General features: G+C 43.8%; 1 protein-coding gene across 2 annotated transcripts in view; it reads left to right on the forward strand.

Annotated features, from left to right (window-relative positions):
- Positions 1–15,273, forward strand: part of ADGRA3 (adhesion G protein-coupled receptor A3) — a 120,759-nt gene that overhangs the window by 16,282 nt on the left and 89,204 nt on the right. For both annotated transcript variants that reach the window (XM_073342384.2, XM_073342386.2), the window contains exon 2: positions 1,593–1,664. In XM_073342384.2, the coding sequence (XP_073198485.1) occupies positions 1,593–1,664 (72 nt within the window). The remainder of the gene's footprint in view (positions 1–1,592; positions 1,665–15,273) is intronic.

Below are 15,273 nucleotides of genomic sequence, written 5' to 3' on the forward strand. Positions count from 1 at the left end.
ATTTTTGCCCCAGATCCCTAAATGGCCCCCTCAAGGATTGAATTTACAACCCTGCGTTTAGCAGGCCAATGCTCAAACCACTGAGCTATTCCTCCCCCGCTGCAGTACGGTAACTCCTCACTTAAAGTCGTCCTGGTTAATATTGTTTCGTGGTTACATTGCTGATCAATTAGGAACATGCTCGTTTAAAGTTGCGCAATGATCCCTTATAATGCCGTTTGGCAGCCGCCTGCTTTGTCCACTGCTGGCAGGAAGAGCAGCCTGTTGCAGCTAGCTGGTGGGGGCTTGGAACCAGGGTGGACCGGCAGCCCCCCTATCAGCTCCCCGCTCCCGTAAATTCCCTGTGCAGCAGCCACCCAGCAGGCTATCAATTGCCACTGAAAATCAGCTATCGTGCCGCCTTCGGCACACGTGCCATAGGTTGCCTATCCCTGGCTTTAAACACTAAAACTCCTGCGGAAAATAATTCAGACAGAGAGCTTGTTTATTATTCCTTTTGAGGAAAGAGATTCTTGAATTGAAGGGAATACTTTACGTAGAATATGTAAAATGTGTTTTCCCCATAGGGTAATAAAACACTTGTCCAATTTCAGATATTGAACAAATGTAAAAATATTAGTCTAAATTTCCTTCTGAAAAGTAAGCACAAGAGTTCATTGTCTAACATCTTATTGTCCTATAACATGGGTGGGGGATGGAGTAGAAATGTAACCATCTAGCAGATCTCTGTTTTGGTGTACGAGTAATAGTCGGCAATGGTGGGACCAGTCGTCCCCCCTCCTTTATTTTTGTCAGTTGTGTATGGGTTGTGTGTATATGTATAAACACTTATTAACGTGATATCTAAGCCCTGACTGCATTTATATAGCCACATGAAAAATGTAGTTAGCTAACAATTAAGGTTGCGAGGTACTAGCCCAAGGAACATACATTACATTTCTCTTTTAAAAATGGAAATAACCCAGTAAAGTTTACTATATAGTTCTGACACCAGTTTGCGGGTGTGCGTTAAGATTGGAATTTTCTGTCTTAGCAATACTCAAATGACCGTATCTCTGTCCTATAGTGATACCCAGACAAACTAAGCTCTGTAACAACCTTATCTATCCACAAGAAACACTTTAGTCTCATCAGAGACCATAGACACTGAAGTGTCTTACTATTAATCATATATTTGTTGAGCAAATGCTCCCCCCATTTCATAGCCGTTCACAGGAAGACATATTTTATAAATTCTTAATCATACAGCCTACTATCAGAAGGGCTTAACATGTCCATGTTTACGATCTTTGATAGTGTGCTCTTCCCCAATACTTCATATTTCACTCTTCTCAACTTGTAAGTTCTTCACGTCAGAGTACCTAGCACTGGGGGAGCCCCCTGTTTCTTGGGGCTTATGGGTACTGTTATAATATATTTCATACTTGCTGTAAAGGTATTATACAATAAGTTTTTCTTTCTGTATCTTGATGAAAAGACAATCTTTTTAAAAGAAATAATTATTTTCATAGTACTTAGAACAAAGAATAAAATTCAGCAAATGTCGTTAGGTTTGTTCTTCTGACATCTTTTGTTTTTGATTCTGTATGCAGGATTCTGAGCAACAATAAAATATCAGAGTTGAAGAATGGTTCCTTTTCTGGATTAAGTTTTCTTGAAAGATTGTAAGTACTTATTTAAGAAAATAATTATTATTCACCACTAAATCTTTTGTTTTCATATTTTAAGTATCAAATAAATGTACAAAACAATATATCTCCTTTAAATAGGATCTTCTGTAGGGGGAAGTATGTAGCCATGTCTGCTTCAGCATAAGAATTATTTGATAACTGAGCGATCAATGTACTTAATAGTCTTTTTCTCTATGAAGGTTAAACTACAGTAACAGTTACTACAGAGGGAGTTTTGCAAAAGCCATTTTCTGAGATTTAGTTGGGGGAGGGGGAACAATAAGAAAGTACAAAAAATGATCTCTACAGTACCACAGCATGCACTTTATAGAGACTGACTACTAGCTATAATTTCATTCTGAGTGGTGCTGGGACAAACTCTCTGGGAAATTATTTAGGCCTGGTCTACAGTACACGGAAGTAGCCGAGTTACTTCGAAATACAAACTGATTCTGTCCACACAACCAAACCAGTTTTTTCGATTTAAAGGGCTCTTTAATCCGATTTCTGTACTCCACCTCGGCAAGTGCAGTAGCGCTAAGATCGAGATCGCAGTTCCGGGTTACAAGTACTGTGGATGGAATTCAACATTATTGGCCTCCGGGAGCTATCCCAGAATGCTCCCTTGTGACCGCTCTGGACAACACTGTCAACCCCAATGCACTAGCCAGGTAGGCAGTAAAAGCCCTGGGAACTTTTGAATTTCATTTCCTGTTTGGTCACCATCAGCACAGTCCACCATCACAGGCGACCATGCAGTCCCAGATTCGCAGACGAGCTTCAGCATGGTCCGAATGGGAGGTACTGGATCTCATCGCATGTTGGGGAGACGAATCTGTTATGGCAGAACTACGTTCCAAAAAAACCACGCAAATACGTACACTGAAGTCTCCAGGGCAATGACGAAAAGAGGCTACTCCAGGGACACGGAGCAGTGTCGTACAAAAATTAAGCAGCTCAGGCAAGCGTACCAAAAATCCGGGGAGGCGAATGGGCACTCTGGGTCACAGCCTCGTACATGCCGATTCTGCCGTAAGCTGCATGCAATTATGGGGGGTGACGCCACGAGTTACCCCACCACTGTCCGTGGACACCTGCAAGGGGGAGTAGCACGGGGCTAGGAGGATGAGTTTTTGGAGGACGAAGAAGAGGAGGAGGACAGTGCACAGGTGGCAAGTGGGGAATCCGTTTTCCCCCCTAGCCAAGAACTATTCTTAACGCTGGAGCCAATAGCTTCCCCCCACTCGCATGGCATGCTGCCGGACCGTGACCCCGGAGAAGGCATTTCTGGTGAGTGAGAGCTTGATGGGAGCCGTGCGGGGAGGGGCGGTAATCCAGCCGCGCTGGGGTGTTCACATTTGGTTTAAAGGGTTCATCCCTGCTCAGAGCCTCATTGGAGCCACGCGGGGTAGGGGGAGGGTGTTGTGTGAAGTGATCATCCCAGAGAGCCCACAGGGCCTCCTTTTATATGGCAAACCCACCAGGCATTGCTTGCTATGGGAAAGGAGGCCCAGCAGTTTGAAAGCATTGAAATGAATGCGGAAGAAGCAGAACCCCGCATGCCCCTAGGGCTTACTATGGCTGTCTGCAAGCTGAATTCTGTTGCCCAGCCGCATGTGATCGCTTACTCACACCAAAGTGGCAGGCACTCCAGTAAAAGGCAAAATGTGACCTTGTACAGAAAGAACATGGGCTGTGTACTATGAATTGCCTGTTTCATTGAGAAACAGTGTCCCCTTTATTCTCTAACATGTATCTTTTAATATACTACCCTCACTTTTTCTTCTCCCCCAGGTGCAAATGTTTCAACGCGGCCCCTATCTACTCCATCCCAGAGGTTGGTCCAGATTAGAAGGCGGAAAAAACGAACTCAGGATGACATGTTTGTCAAGCTCATGCAGTCCTCCCGCACTGACAGGGCCCAGCTGAATGCGTGGAGGCCAACAATTGCAGAGTCGCATAAAGCGTTACATGAATACGAAGAGAGGAGGGATGTGTGCACGATAAGAGCAGGCAGGATGCTATGGTCAAGCTCATGGGGAGCAAACTCACATGCTCTGCTCTATGGTGGACATAATGCGGGAAAGGCAGCAAGACCACAGACTGCCGCTGAAGCCCTTGTATAACTGCCCTCCCTCCTCCCCAAGTTCCATAGCCTCCTCACCCAGATGCCCAAGAACATGGAGGGGTGGGGAGGCTACGGGGACCCACACAGTCAACCCCAGAGGATTGCACAAGCAGCTGGCATATCCGAAATTTTGGTTTGGTTTGGTTTCTGGACTTGTCCTTCCCTCCTCCTCCACCCCAATACCCAATAACCTCCTCCTCTAACCCAATGCCCCCCGTCTAGCTTCTGATTTTTCTCAATGTTTCGTGCAACAAACAAAGAATGTATTTTAAACAATTTTGACTTTATTTCCTTTCATATGTATCGGGGGTGGGTAACTTTAAGAGAAACAAACACAACTGTCACACCATACCCTGGCCAGTCATGAAACTGGCTTTCAAAGCTTCTCTGATGTGCAGCGCACCCTGCTGTGCTCTCCTAATCTCCCTGTTGTCTGGCTGTGCGAAACTGGCCACCAGGCGAGTTGCCTCAACCTCCCACCCCGTCATAAACGTCTCCCCCTTACTCTCCCAGATATTGTGGAGCACACAGCAAGCAGAAATAACAATGCAAATATTAGTTTCGCTGAGGTCTAACAGTCAGTAAACTGCGCCAGTGTGCTTTTAAATGTCCAAAATGCACATTCTACCACCATTTTGCACTTGCTCAGCCTATAGTTGAACAACTCCTGACTACTGTCCAGGGTGCCTGTGTATGGCTTCATGAGCCATGGCATTAAGGGGTAGGCTTGGTCCCTGAGTATAACTATAGGCATTTCAACATCCCCAACAGTAATTTTCTGATCTGGGAAGTAAGTCCCTTCCTGCAGCTGTTCAAACAGACCAGAGTTCCTGAAGATGCGAGCATCATGCACTTTTCCCATGTTGGTGAAATGTCCCTTGTGATACACCAGTGCTTGCAGCACCATGGAAAAGTACCCCTTGCGGTTTATGTACTGGCCGCCCCTGTGTTCCAGGACCAAGATAGGGATGTGCGTTCGTCTATCGCCCTGCCGCAGTTAGGACACCCCAGCGCATTAAAGCCATCCACAATGATCTGCACATTTCCCAAAGTCACTACCCTTGATAGCAGCTGGTCAATGATTGTGTTGGCTGCGTGTAGTACAGCTGCCCCCATAGTAGATTTGCCCACTCCAAACTGATTCCTGACTGACTGGTAGCTGTTGGGCGTTGCAAGCTTCCGCAGGGCTATGGCCACTCACTTCTCAACTGTGAGGGCTGCTCTCATTTTGGTGTCTTTGCACTTCAGGGTAGGGGAAAGCAAGTCACAAACTTCCATGAAAGTGGCTCTACGCATACGAAAGTTTTGCAGCCACTGGGAATCGTCCCATACCCGCAACACTATGCGGTCCCAAGTCTGTGCTTGTTTCCCGGGCCCAGAATCGGCATTCCACAGCATGAACCTGGCCCAACACCACCATGATCTCGCAATCACCACATGCCGTACTTCTAGGAACGTCTGTGCCCATGTCCTCATCCGTATAGTAATCGCGCTGTTGTCGCTTCCTCGTCCGGTTTTGCAGGTACTGCACATATGGCTGGATAATGCACAAGGTATTTACAACGGTCAAAACTGCAGCGGAGATCTGAGAGGGCTCCATGGCTATGGCGCCTGCACGGGTAATCCTGGAAAAGGGGCGTGAAACGTAGGAGAGTAGAGTGGCAGCGGTACTGTTTGGTTTACGATAGCCGAAAAAAGGTGGGAAATGGTTGTCTTCTGTAGCTTTCACGGAGGCAGGAGCCTAGGATGGACAACACGGAGAAGCTCGGTAGCGCGGCAAGAGCAGGAGACAGAGTTGGCGGCGGAAGCTGTGCTGCTCGGTTCACGATGGCTGAGCAGAGTTGACAGCGGAAGCGTTCGATGAGGAAGAGAAGGAGTAGATACTAGAGATTACATAGGAAGACGAGAGGAAATGTGAGGTGGATTCATAGTAGCAGGAGAGCAGCGGTGCACAGTCTGCTGAAATCAGTATGGCACCTGCACACCAAAAAGGTGCGAAATGATTGTCTACCGTAGCTTTCACGAAGGGAGGAGCGACTGACGAGAGACACCTAGAAACACCCACAAGAATGTTTTTGCCCCGTCATACACTGGGAACTTAACCCAGAATTCCAATGGGCGGCGGGGACTGTGGGAACTGTGGGATAGCTACCCATGGTGCGCCGCTCTGAAATTTGATGCTAGCCTCGGTACTGTGGACGCATTCCACCGAATTCACACGTTTTAGTGGGGACACAGAAGACAGAATGTATAAAATCACTTCCGAAAATTCGAATAGAATAATTTTGAAATAATTTTGTGCTGAAGACGTAACCTTAGATTACAGTGATGTGATTGCCTTACCGTTCCACTTGCTGGCAGTCCTCATCTGAAAGGGCAAAAAGGCAAGTGTGGCTAAGGGCAGGCTAAGAATAATGTGTGAATGTACTTTTTTGGGCACTTCAGAACATAAAAGGGGAGGAGAAATCAAGTTCTTTTTGAAGGGGAGTGTACGCTTCTCTTCAGCTTGAAATTTTCCTCTCCCCTATAGGTTTAGTAGCAGCATGTACTTTGTGAGTGTTCATTGCCTTACAAATTCCATATATGTCAACTTCATGGAAAGAAAATCAGGATGTAGCACCCAAAGTGGTTGTCCTCTTTCTTCCTCCTCCCGCTGTCCTTTGGGTCCCCTCTTCTCCAATTCCCATTGCCTTTCTTCCTTCTAGATCAGTGGTGGGCAACCTGCAGCCCACCAGGGTAATCCACTGGCAGGCCACAAGACAGTTTGTTTAGATTGACCGTACTCAGGCACAGCTGCCTGCAGCTCCCAGTGGCCACGGTTTGCCATTCCCAGCCAACAGGAGCTGTGGGAAGCGGCACGGGCCACATGGACGTGCTGACCACCACTTCCCACAGCTCCCATTGACTGGGAACGGCGAACTGCGGCCGCTGGGAACTGTGGCCAGCCGTTCCTGTGGATGGTCAATGTAAACGAACTGTCTCGTGGCCCGCCAGTGGATTACCCTGACGGGCCCCAGGTTGCCCACCACTGATCTAGATGTTGCTGTGTCACCTACCGGTTAAGAGGAAGCACTTCAGCTCCTGTTTCAGGACAGTGTTTCCTTTTTCTTTTATGGATGATGCTGATGTTGATGAATTCAACACAGAAAGTGTAGTTGGTGGATGTTCCGGGTTGGCTGAACATTTTATGATGAAGAACAATGGAAGAAATGTTGGAAGTGTATGGATCTCTAAGCTGTGCTGACTGATTAGGAAAGTAGCCGGTCTCACCTCCTTATCCTAGCATCAAAGTTATTTTAGTTTCAAGTCAACTTTAAAATATCCAGTTCATCCTCCAAACTTTAAAAATACAGACAATGAAAATATTAGTGAGTGAGCAGATGGAAGATTAAACTTGTGGTATCGCTCACAGCAAGCACATGTGTTTAACATTCTTTATAGCTTGCTAGTTGATGAGATATGAGTAAGCATGCCCAGAAACCAAGAATTGTGGGAAGTGTAGTTTATCAAAAATATTCTATGGAGTTGCCTAGAGCCTTGTGTAAGCTAGAGAAATCTTTCAAAAGAAAAAAAAATTCCAGCCATGCTAACTCTGGTTCAGCTCACAAAAAGAAAAGGAGGACTTGTGGCACCTTAGAGACTAACAAATTTATTTGAGTCACAGACAATGCTGCAAATTTATCTAAGATGAGAAGAAATTGAGAAGAGAGTGAAGAGAATCCCAAGGTAACAACATACGGGTGCTTAATTAAGTGCTTAAGTGACTTCCACAAGTTCACTGGTGTGACTTTCTTTAAATCATCATCAGTAAACATATATTTCTTGAATGGTTCACCCTTAGCTCTGGAGTTTATTATAGTTGGCATTATGGAGGCATGATTGCTGAATGTCCATGTCATAGCCAACTCCTCTTCTTCAGCAGTTAAGGTTTGACCCTGGTACCGAGTATTGAGAATATTTGCAAGAAAATGAGCTTAGTGCTTGTCCCATTTGTTTTTTTAATGCTTGTAATTTAACTCCGTCACTGCATATTTCTCTTTTTAGGAGCTCACTGAGTTCCTTCCAAATTTCAAGAGCATCCGCAATAAAATAGCTATTTCCCTGCATTTTGTTGAAGGCTACAGATAGGCTTCAGGCTAGTCAGCATGTGTTCAACATTTCTCTTAAGCCCAATGTTGAGAACTTTGGCTGTGACAGTGCCATCTATTTTTTCACAATTTTGTTCGCAAACTGTCATCAGATTAGGCCAGTCCTTGATATAGTGCTCAAAACAGTCCACTACTGCGGTCCATCACACTCATGTGGGAGAGTTAGCTTGGTTCCTCCCACTTTTTTCAGAGCAGCTGCTGCAAATTTGTCATTACGGGAAGTATTTTGCAATTTCAATATTAGCCTTTATTTCTGGAACACTGAAGTCTTTGGCTAGGAGGTGCATCAAATGAGCACTGCAACCGTATGTTGTTACCTTGGGATTCTCTTCACTCTCTTCTCAATTTCTTCTCATCTTAGATAAATTTGCAGCATTGTCTGTGACCAAGCTGTGTACTAGACATTTGGATTTTTTCACAGCTTATTATAGCTTTTACTGCTACTTCTTGTAAGTATTCTGTCATGTGTGCATTTCCTGGTGCATCAATTGTTTCTGTAAGGTTTATACCTGTGCTAGGGAGGCACATAATGTATGTACTCTACACAATGTCATAAGGAGTGTGCAGTGTAGACATACCCTCAGATTATTTGACTCTTGAGTTTGACCTGTTTCAGGGAGAATGCAGTATATCAATGGGTTAATAGTTAATATATCAGAACCCTGTTTATTTGATCTAACTGGGACTGGGGCCAGATCAGATAATCAAAAATCTGGATAAACTGGAGAATGGGAAAGTACAATGCTGCAGCACCATCTTGTGGCCACCAAAGAGATCTCCCACTTCTGGACCTTTGTGCGGTGGTTGTCTGGTTATCTGGCTTTCCGTGTTAATGGAGAGTCAAATAAACGGGGTTCTGCTGTATTTGTCTGTTGTTGATATGGTGACTCCTAAATAACCTCTCTGTTTCCAATATACTTATAGGCCACTTTAATATGTAGATGGCCTGCAATAGATGAACCATAAACAGAGACTAGCCTGGAGTGTGCTGGCAGACAACATGCTCTGAACTGGAATAGTTTTGACCATAAAATAACTTCTTGAAATCATATACTGTGACTGAAAGAGGCTTTTCTCTTCCTTTATCATGGTTTCTCTGAAGTGCATATCCACAGAAGTGTTCTATGTGATTCAGTCTGAACCTACCTTTCGATATTCTTGTTGTTTCTTGGATTAGATTTTTCAAGATACTTTGATTGCAATCTCACCCATGGAATAACTTGATTCACTAATGAATTTTGTCAGATGAAGTATAGGGGTAAGGAGTAGGAGACCGGAAAGCAAGTGACCTAAGTCACACTTGATTGCTTCAGGTACAAGGAGTTCAAGAAAGACTATACAGTGGTATTGTGAAAGGCCAAGGGAGCCATTTTGACTTTAGCATTGCTAAATCTCTCTCTGCAGAGCTGTCCAGGGTTGCGAGCTGACTAATCGTACCTGGCTGTTTGCCCAGGTGCTGTCTGCTTCAAAGACTTCTCCTCCTGTTCTGCTCTTTTCTGCTGACAAGGTCACTAGAGTCAGTGATGGCTTCAGTCATTGTTTTTAAATAACTAAATGACTTTGTTTTGCAAAATTCTAAAAATTTTTTGTCCATTAATTGTAGTGTATGCTAGAAATACTGAGGTTACTGTATCTGTATCTTAGGAAAAACTGAAGGCTGACCACTGTAAAGTCATTTCTTTTTATTTGACCCCCAGCTTTAGCCTCGCACGAGACAACCACTCTATTTCCTTCAAGCATGCAATAGTTTGTATTCAAGGAACTGCTGTTAGATACTGCCAGTCTTGCTAAGTAAAGTCTTCCCTCAAATTTTCCATTCCTGGACAAGGTTTCTTTGACCATGTTTACGCTACCACTCATGTCAGCAAAACTTATATTGCTTGGAGGAGTGAAAAAATCACGTCCCTGAGTGACATGACTTTTGCCCACATAACTGGCAGTGTGCACAGTGCTATGTCAACGGAAGAGTTCTCTCCCATCAGCATAGAGTGGCTACATAAAACGTCTCACAGCAGCACAGCTGCATCAATACAGCTGTGCCACTGTAAGTTCTCTAGTGTAGACATAGCTTTAAGGTGGTGGTGGACCAACTTCCACAGCACTTCATCTGCACCAGGTTCCCTGACTAATATCAGCACTTCACATCACTGTATGATTCAGTTTCTAGTGTGATTGTCATTTCCTATCTCAAGTCCATTCACAACAGACATAATTCCAATGGATGTCTATCAGTTCTTTGTAGGTTACATTTTAAATGCTTTTTCCTTTATAACATTGTTTCTTCTTTGAGTATTGACCCTATGGATGCTATATTGTAGGTGTGTCTGCGCCCCTGCACTGCAGATGTGAGAACTCTGGTAGCAGTCCATCCCACCCTTGCATGCGCTGCTCCTCACCTGCCAGGAGGAGCTGCCAGTGTGTGCAGGCAATCCTCCTCAGTTCCTTCTCAACCGCCCCTGGCTAGAGACTGAGCGAAAGATATCCGTTCACGGATCATTAACTCCCTTTAGATTTGCTAATTTTAGCTTCCCCTTAAGCCTTTTTCTTTTGTTACTTTGTTTACATTTTATTTGGCAGTGCCTTAAAAAAGAAAAGCAACTAAAACCGAAAAAGAAAGTATTTTCCTCCCGCCAACCTTGGAGGGTGGGGGGACGACAACCCCTTTGCTCAAGGGCATGCCTGGCTCCCCAGTGTTCAAAAAGTGCCTCAATTGCAAGGAATCTAACCCAGCAACTGACAGATACTCGCAGTGCATTCGGTGCTGGGGGAAAAGCACATTCTACAAATGTGGCTTACGCCAACAATTGAAGCCCAGGTCCAGGAAAGACAGAGAGTTAAGGGTCAAACTCCTGCCCATGCAGTCGGCCCTTCAACCTCCAGAATCATGGTGGGAACTCTCACTGCAACTTTTTACGTCTTAGGGAGGTGTGCCCAGAGAGATGAGCCACTCCCACAAGACCGCTAAGAGAAGGTCTGTGAGCCAAAAACAATCTCCCTCTTGTGACAGGGAGACCAGATAAGTTGATGGACCAAAGCTGAGGTACTGGCAATATTGCTTTATCATATGAACTGTTTTTAATAGATTGCTACAGGAGTGTTTGGATTTATTTCAAAATGTACTTAGATTAGTAAACAGTTTATATAAAGATAACTTCATCATGCTGGCTGAACTTTGTTCAAGAGAAATATTTATAAAGTGGTGATAAGTTGCCTTGTTTGTTGTTGCTAAGATTGTAAATGCATGTATCAACAGAATGGCTAATGGTGAAAAAAGCAACACCTTCCGACAAGGCTCTTTATCCTGAGAATGGTTCTAATGTGGTTTCTCCATTTGCTCGCCACTGTTATATCTTTATTTAGAACCTGCTCTTGAACCTGGAGGCAGTGACAGTTTCACCAACTGTGGGTACATTCAGTATCTTTCAAGAATGCTGAAGAGCTGCCAAAGATAACTTCTGTATTTCTCACTTTTCAAGAGCACAAAATTAACTTAGTACTGACAGCTAATTTATGAGTAATTTTTTTTAGTGAGACATAATTAACTGCTATGTTGATGCAGAAGAGGTTTTAAATTGTTTATTTTAAGACACTCATGTAGTTAAATCCAAAGTTAAGGTTTTGCTTTTTTTAAGTATATACCTAATCAACAGAATTCTAGTCAATATGCATGAATTTAAAAATCTGAAGGTGTTCTGATTTTTCAGGGGGATTTAAGCATTCCTCCGCAGTGTTTGCAGTCTAAACATTTTAGCATTGTAATTGCATCAGAATCACAAAGTAAAGCTGAGTATAAACTAAAGTTAGACTAGTCTGTTGCCTAAACTGTGTTGTGTAATGCAAAACCAAGTAGCATAAATATGAAAAATAAGTGAAGTAGTTTTTTAAATTATTTAAGCTCTAGTAATTGTAGGTATTTTTAGTCTCTAAGTCAATCACATTTAAGCAAATATTTAAAGTTAAGCTTGTTCTTAAGTGGATACTTGAGGAAATGCTTAAATGCTTTCCCGAGTCTAAGCGTGAATGTTTTGTCTAGCTTCTGTGAAGGGTCTGGCAAGTGTTATGTTTATTTTTAAGGGCTTTTGGCACTTTCTTTGAGAAGATAGTTTTAAGTTTGGCACATTATTTATGGTTATTTATAAGTAAAACCAGCTCATTTTCTCTTCCAACCCCAAGTCCCATATCCACTGGCTTCCAGAATTTTTAAACTTAAGTTCTTGTTCCCTGCCACCATCGTGTATGGATAAGTTTTAAGTGATAAAACTCTAAACATCTACCTCTCTCTTTTCATATGGTTCTGTGGCAGTTGAGATCTGGTGAGGTTCTTGAACTAGCAGTTATTTTTCAAGTAGTATCCCTATGGGCACTCCACTTTAGGTGTGCTTGCGTCCCTGCATTTAGGATTGGAGATCTATAGTAGTAGTGCCTGTTGGGCTGCATATGCACTCCTCCCTATTTTGCACTGTGAGTGGCAGCTATAGAGCGCTGTGAAGTCCAACTGCCCTCTGTTCCTTCTCAACAGCCCTTAGTCCGGGACAGAATTTATAGCACAGCCCTTTATAGAAAAGTCTCTAATGCCTTTAGTAGTGTTAGTGTTTCTGTTACCTTAGAGACTAACCAATTTATTTGAGCATAAGCTTTCGTGAGCTACAGCTCACTTCATCGGATGCATACTGTGGAAAGTGTAGAAGATTTTTTTATACACACAAAGCATGAAAAAATGGGTGTTTACCACTACAAAAGGTTTTCTCTCCCCCCACCCCACTCTCCTGCTGGTAATAGCTTATCTAAAGCGATCATACTCATTGTAAGGAGAGTGGTTTTACCTCCCTTGCTGCAATTTAAGATCATTGTTTCTTGTCCTATCCTCAGAGGTTAAGAACAACAATTTTTCTCCCTCCTCCTTGTAACAACAATTTTTCTCCCTCCTCTGTGTACTTGAAAACTGTTATTATGTCCCCTCTCAGTCTTCTCTTTTCCAGACTAAACAATTTTTTCAGTCTTCCCTCATGGGTCATGTTTTCTAGATCTTTAATAATTTTTGTTGCTCTTCTCTGGACTTTCTCCAATTTGTCCACATCGTTCCTGAAATGTGGTGCCCAGAACTCCAGTTGAGGCCTAATAGTGCAGAGTAGAGTAGAAGAATTACTTCTCCTGTCTTGCTTACAACGCTCCTGCTAATACATCCCAGGATGATGTTTGCTTTTTTTGCAACAGTGTTACACTGTTAACTCATATTTAGTTTATGGTCCACTATCATCCCCAGATTCTTTTCCGCAGTACTCCTTCCTAGGCAGTCATTTCCCATTTTGTATGTGTGCAACTGATTGTTCCTTCCTAAATGGAGTACTTTGCACTTGTCCTTATTGAATTTCATCCTGTTTACTTCAGACCATTTCTCCAGCTTGTCCAGATCATTTTTAATTTTAATCCTAGCCTCCAAAGCACTTGCAACCCCTCCCAGTTTGGTATCGCCCGCAAACTTTATAAGTGTACTCTCTATATGCCATTATCTAAATTATTGATGAAGATATTGAACCTAACCGGATCCAGAACTAATCCCTGCGAGACTCCACTCTTCATGCCCTGCCAGCATGACTGTGAACCACTGATAACTACTCTCCGGGAACTGTTTTCCAACCAGTTTTGCACCCACCTTATAGTAGCTCCATCTAGGTTGCATTTCCTTAGTTTGTTTATGAGAAGGTCATGCGAGACAGTATCAAAAGCTTTACCAAAGTGCAGATATACTACGTCAACCGCTTCCCCCATCCACAAAGCTTTTTACCCTGTCAAAGAAAGCTATCAGGTTGGTTTGATACGATTTGTTCTTGAGACTGGCTTCCTGGCTACACCTCTTAGGATTTCTGAAAGAAGTCCAGCTCACCTGGAAGAGCTTCCATTTGAAGGCTCCAAACTGTTTCCTGAGCAAACTGATGAATCCCTCCATTCATTAAAGGATTCAGGAGGGACATTACATCACTCAGCTTCTATACACCAACACTGAAGAGAAGACGGGGTAGGTACCAACCTATCCTGAGATCTCTACCTCCATCTTTCCTTCCATAATGACACTACAAAATGCAATGCAATGTGAACAACAGAGGCCTCCTCCCATGCGTAGACAGACCTCAACACAGTTGTCTGTGCCCCACCCACCTACCTCAAAACATGTTTTGAGAATGTGGTTGAAGCCTCGAGATGCCTCCCCTGGACCATGTGGTGCAATCATCAAAAATACTTCTTCAGTTTGGCAACCATTTGATCCCATTCCACCCAATGTGATGGAAGATCACCTCCAGCAAGTAGGTACTGGGAATCACCAGCAATGAGGTACTTGATTCCATTTCTCTCCCTCCCAGCTACCCACACCCTCTCCCGTCCCTCTTCAAGGATCCTTCTCATGAGCACCTTCTGCGAGGTGAAATGAATCACCTCCTACAATTGGGTGCTGTAGAACCAGTCCCATTCCAACATAGAGGGAAAGGATTTTATTCCAACTGCTTCATAATCCACAAGAAAAACAGTGGTTAGAGGCTGATCCTAGATTTGAGAAACCTCAACAAGTTTGTGAAACTATAACGGTTCAAGATGGTCATGTTATCAACAATAATCCCAGCACTGGAATAGCGGGGGCTGGTTCTCTGCCCTCGATCTCCAAGATGCGTATTTCCACATTACCATACACTCTTCTCATGGGAGATGCCTCAGATTTGTCTTGGGGTTGGAGCATTATCTTTACAAGGTATTACCCTTTCCACAGCACCCAAAGCTAGACGATTGTCTGATCAAAGCTCCTTCTCGAGCCGATGCACTTATAGCCATATGAAAGATGATGGACCTCTTTTCAAAATTAGGCCTCAAAATAAACACGCTAAAATCAACATAGACAATGGTACAACAACTGGAATTTATCGGAGCATTAGAGACCAAAGGCTTCCTACCAACCCACAGATTTGCCACGATAGTCTAATTACCCGCATTCGAATCAGTCCACAGGTCTTAGTCAGAATTTGTTTACAGTTGGTCCGTCATATGGTGGGCTGCATTCATGGTAAAACATGCCAGATTACATATATGCTGCCTCCAGGACTGGCACCAAACAGTTTGTGCCACACAGACACAGCCTCAACAAATCTCAGTCGATACCACTGAAAGTCAGGGACTTGTTAGACTGATGGAGAAAACCCCACGATGTCTGCACTGTTCCTGCAGCTATCACCATCCCTGATACAGACAGCCGACACTCCCTACTCAGCTGGGGAGCACACCTACAGAACCACACGGTACAGGGCAAGCAGTCCCCATCAGAGTCAACATGCAGTTCACA

Source organism: Lepidochelys kempii, chromosome 4, assembly GCF_965140285.1.
Source record: "Lepidochelys kempii isolate rLepKem1 chromosome 4, rLepKem1.hap1, whole genome shotgun sequence".
NCBI classification, from domain to species: domain Eukaryota; kingdom Metazoa; phylum Chordata; order Testudines; family Cheloniidae; genus Lepidochelys; species Lepidochelys kempii.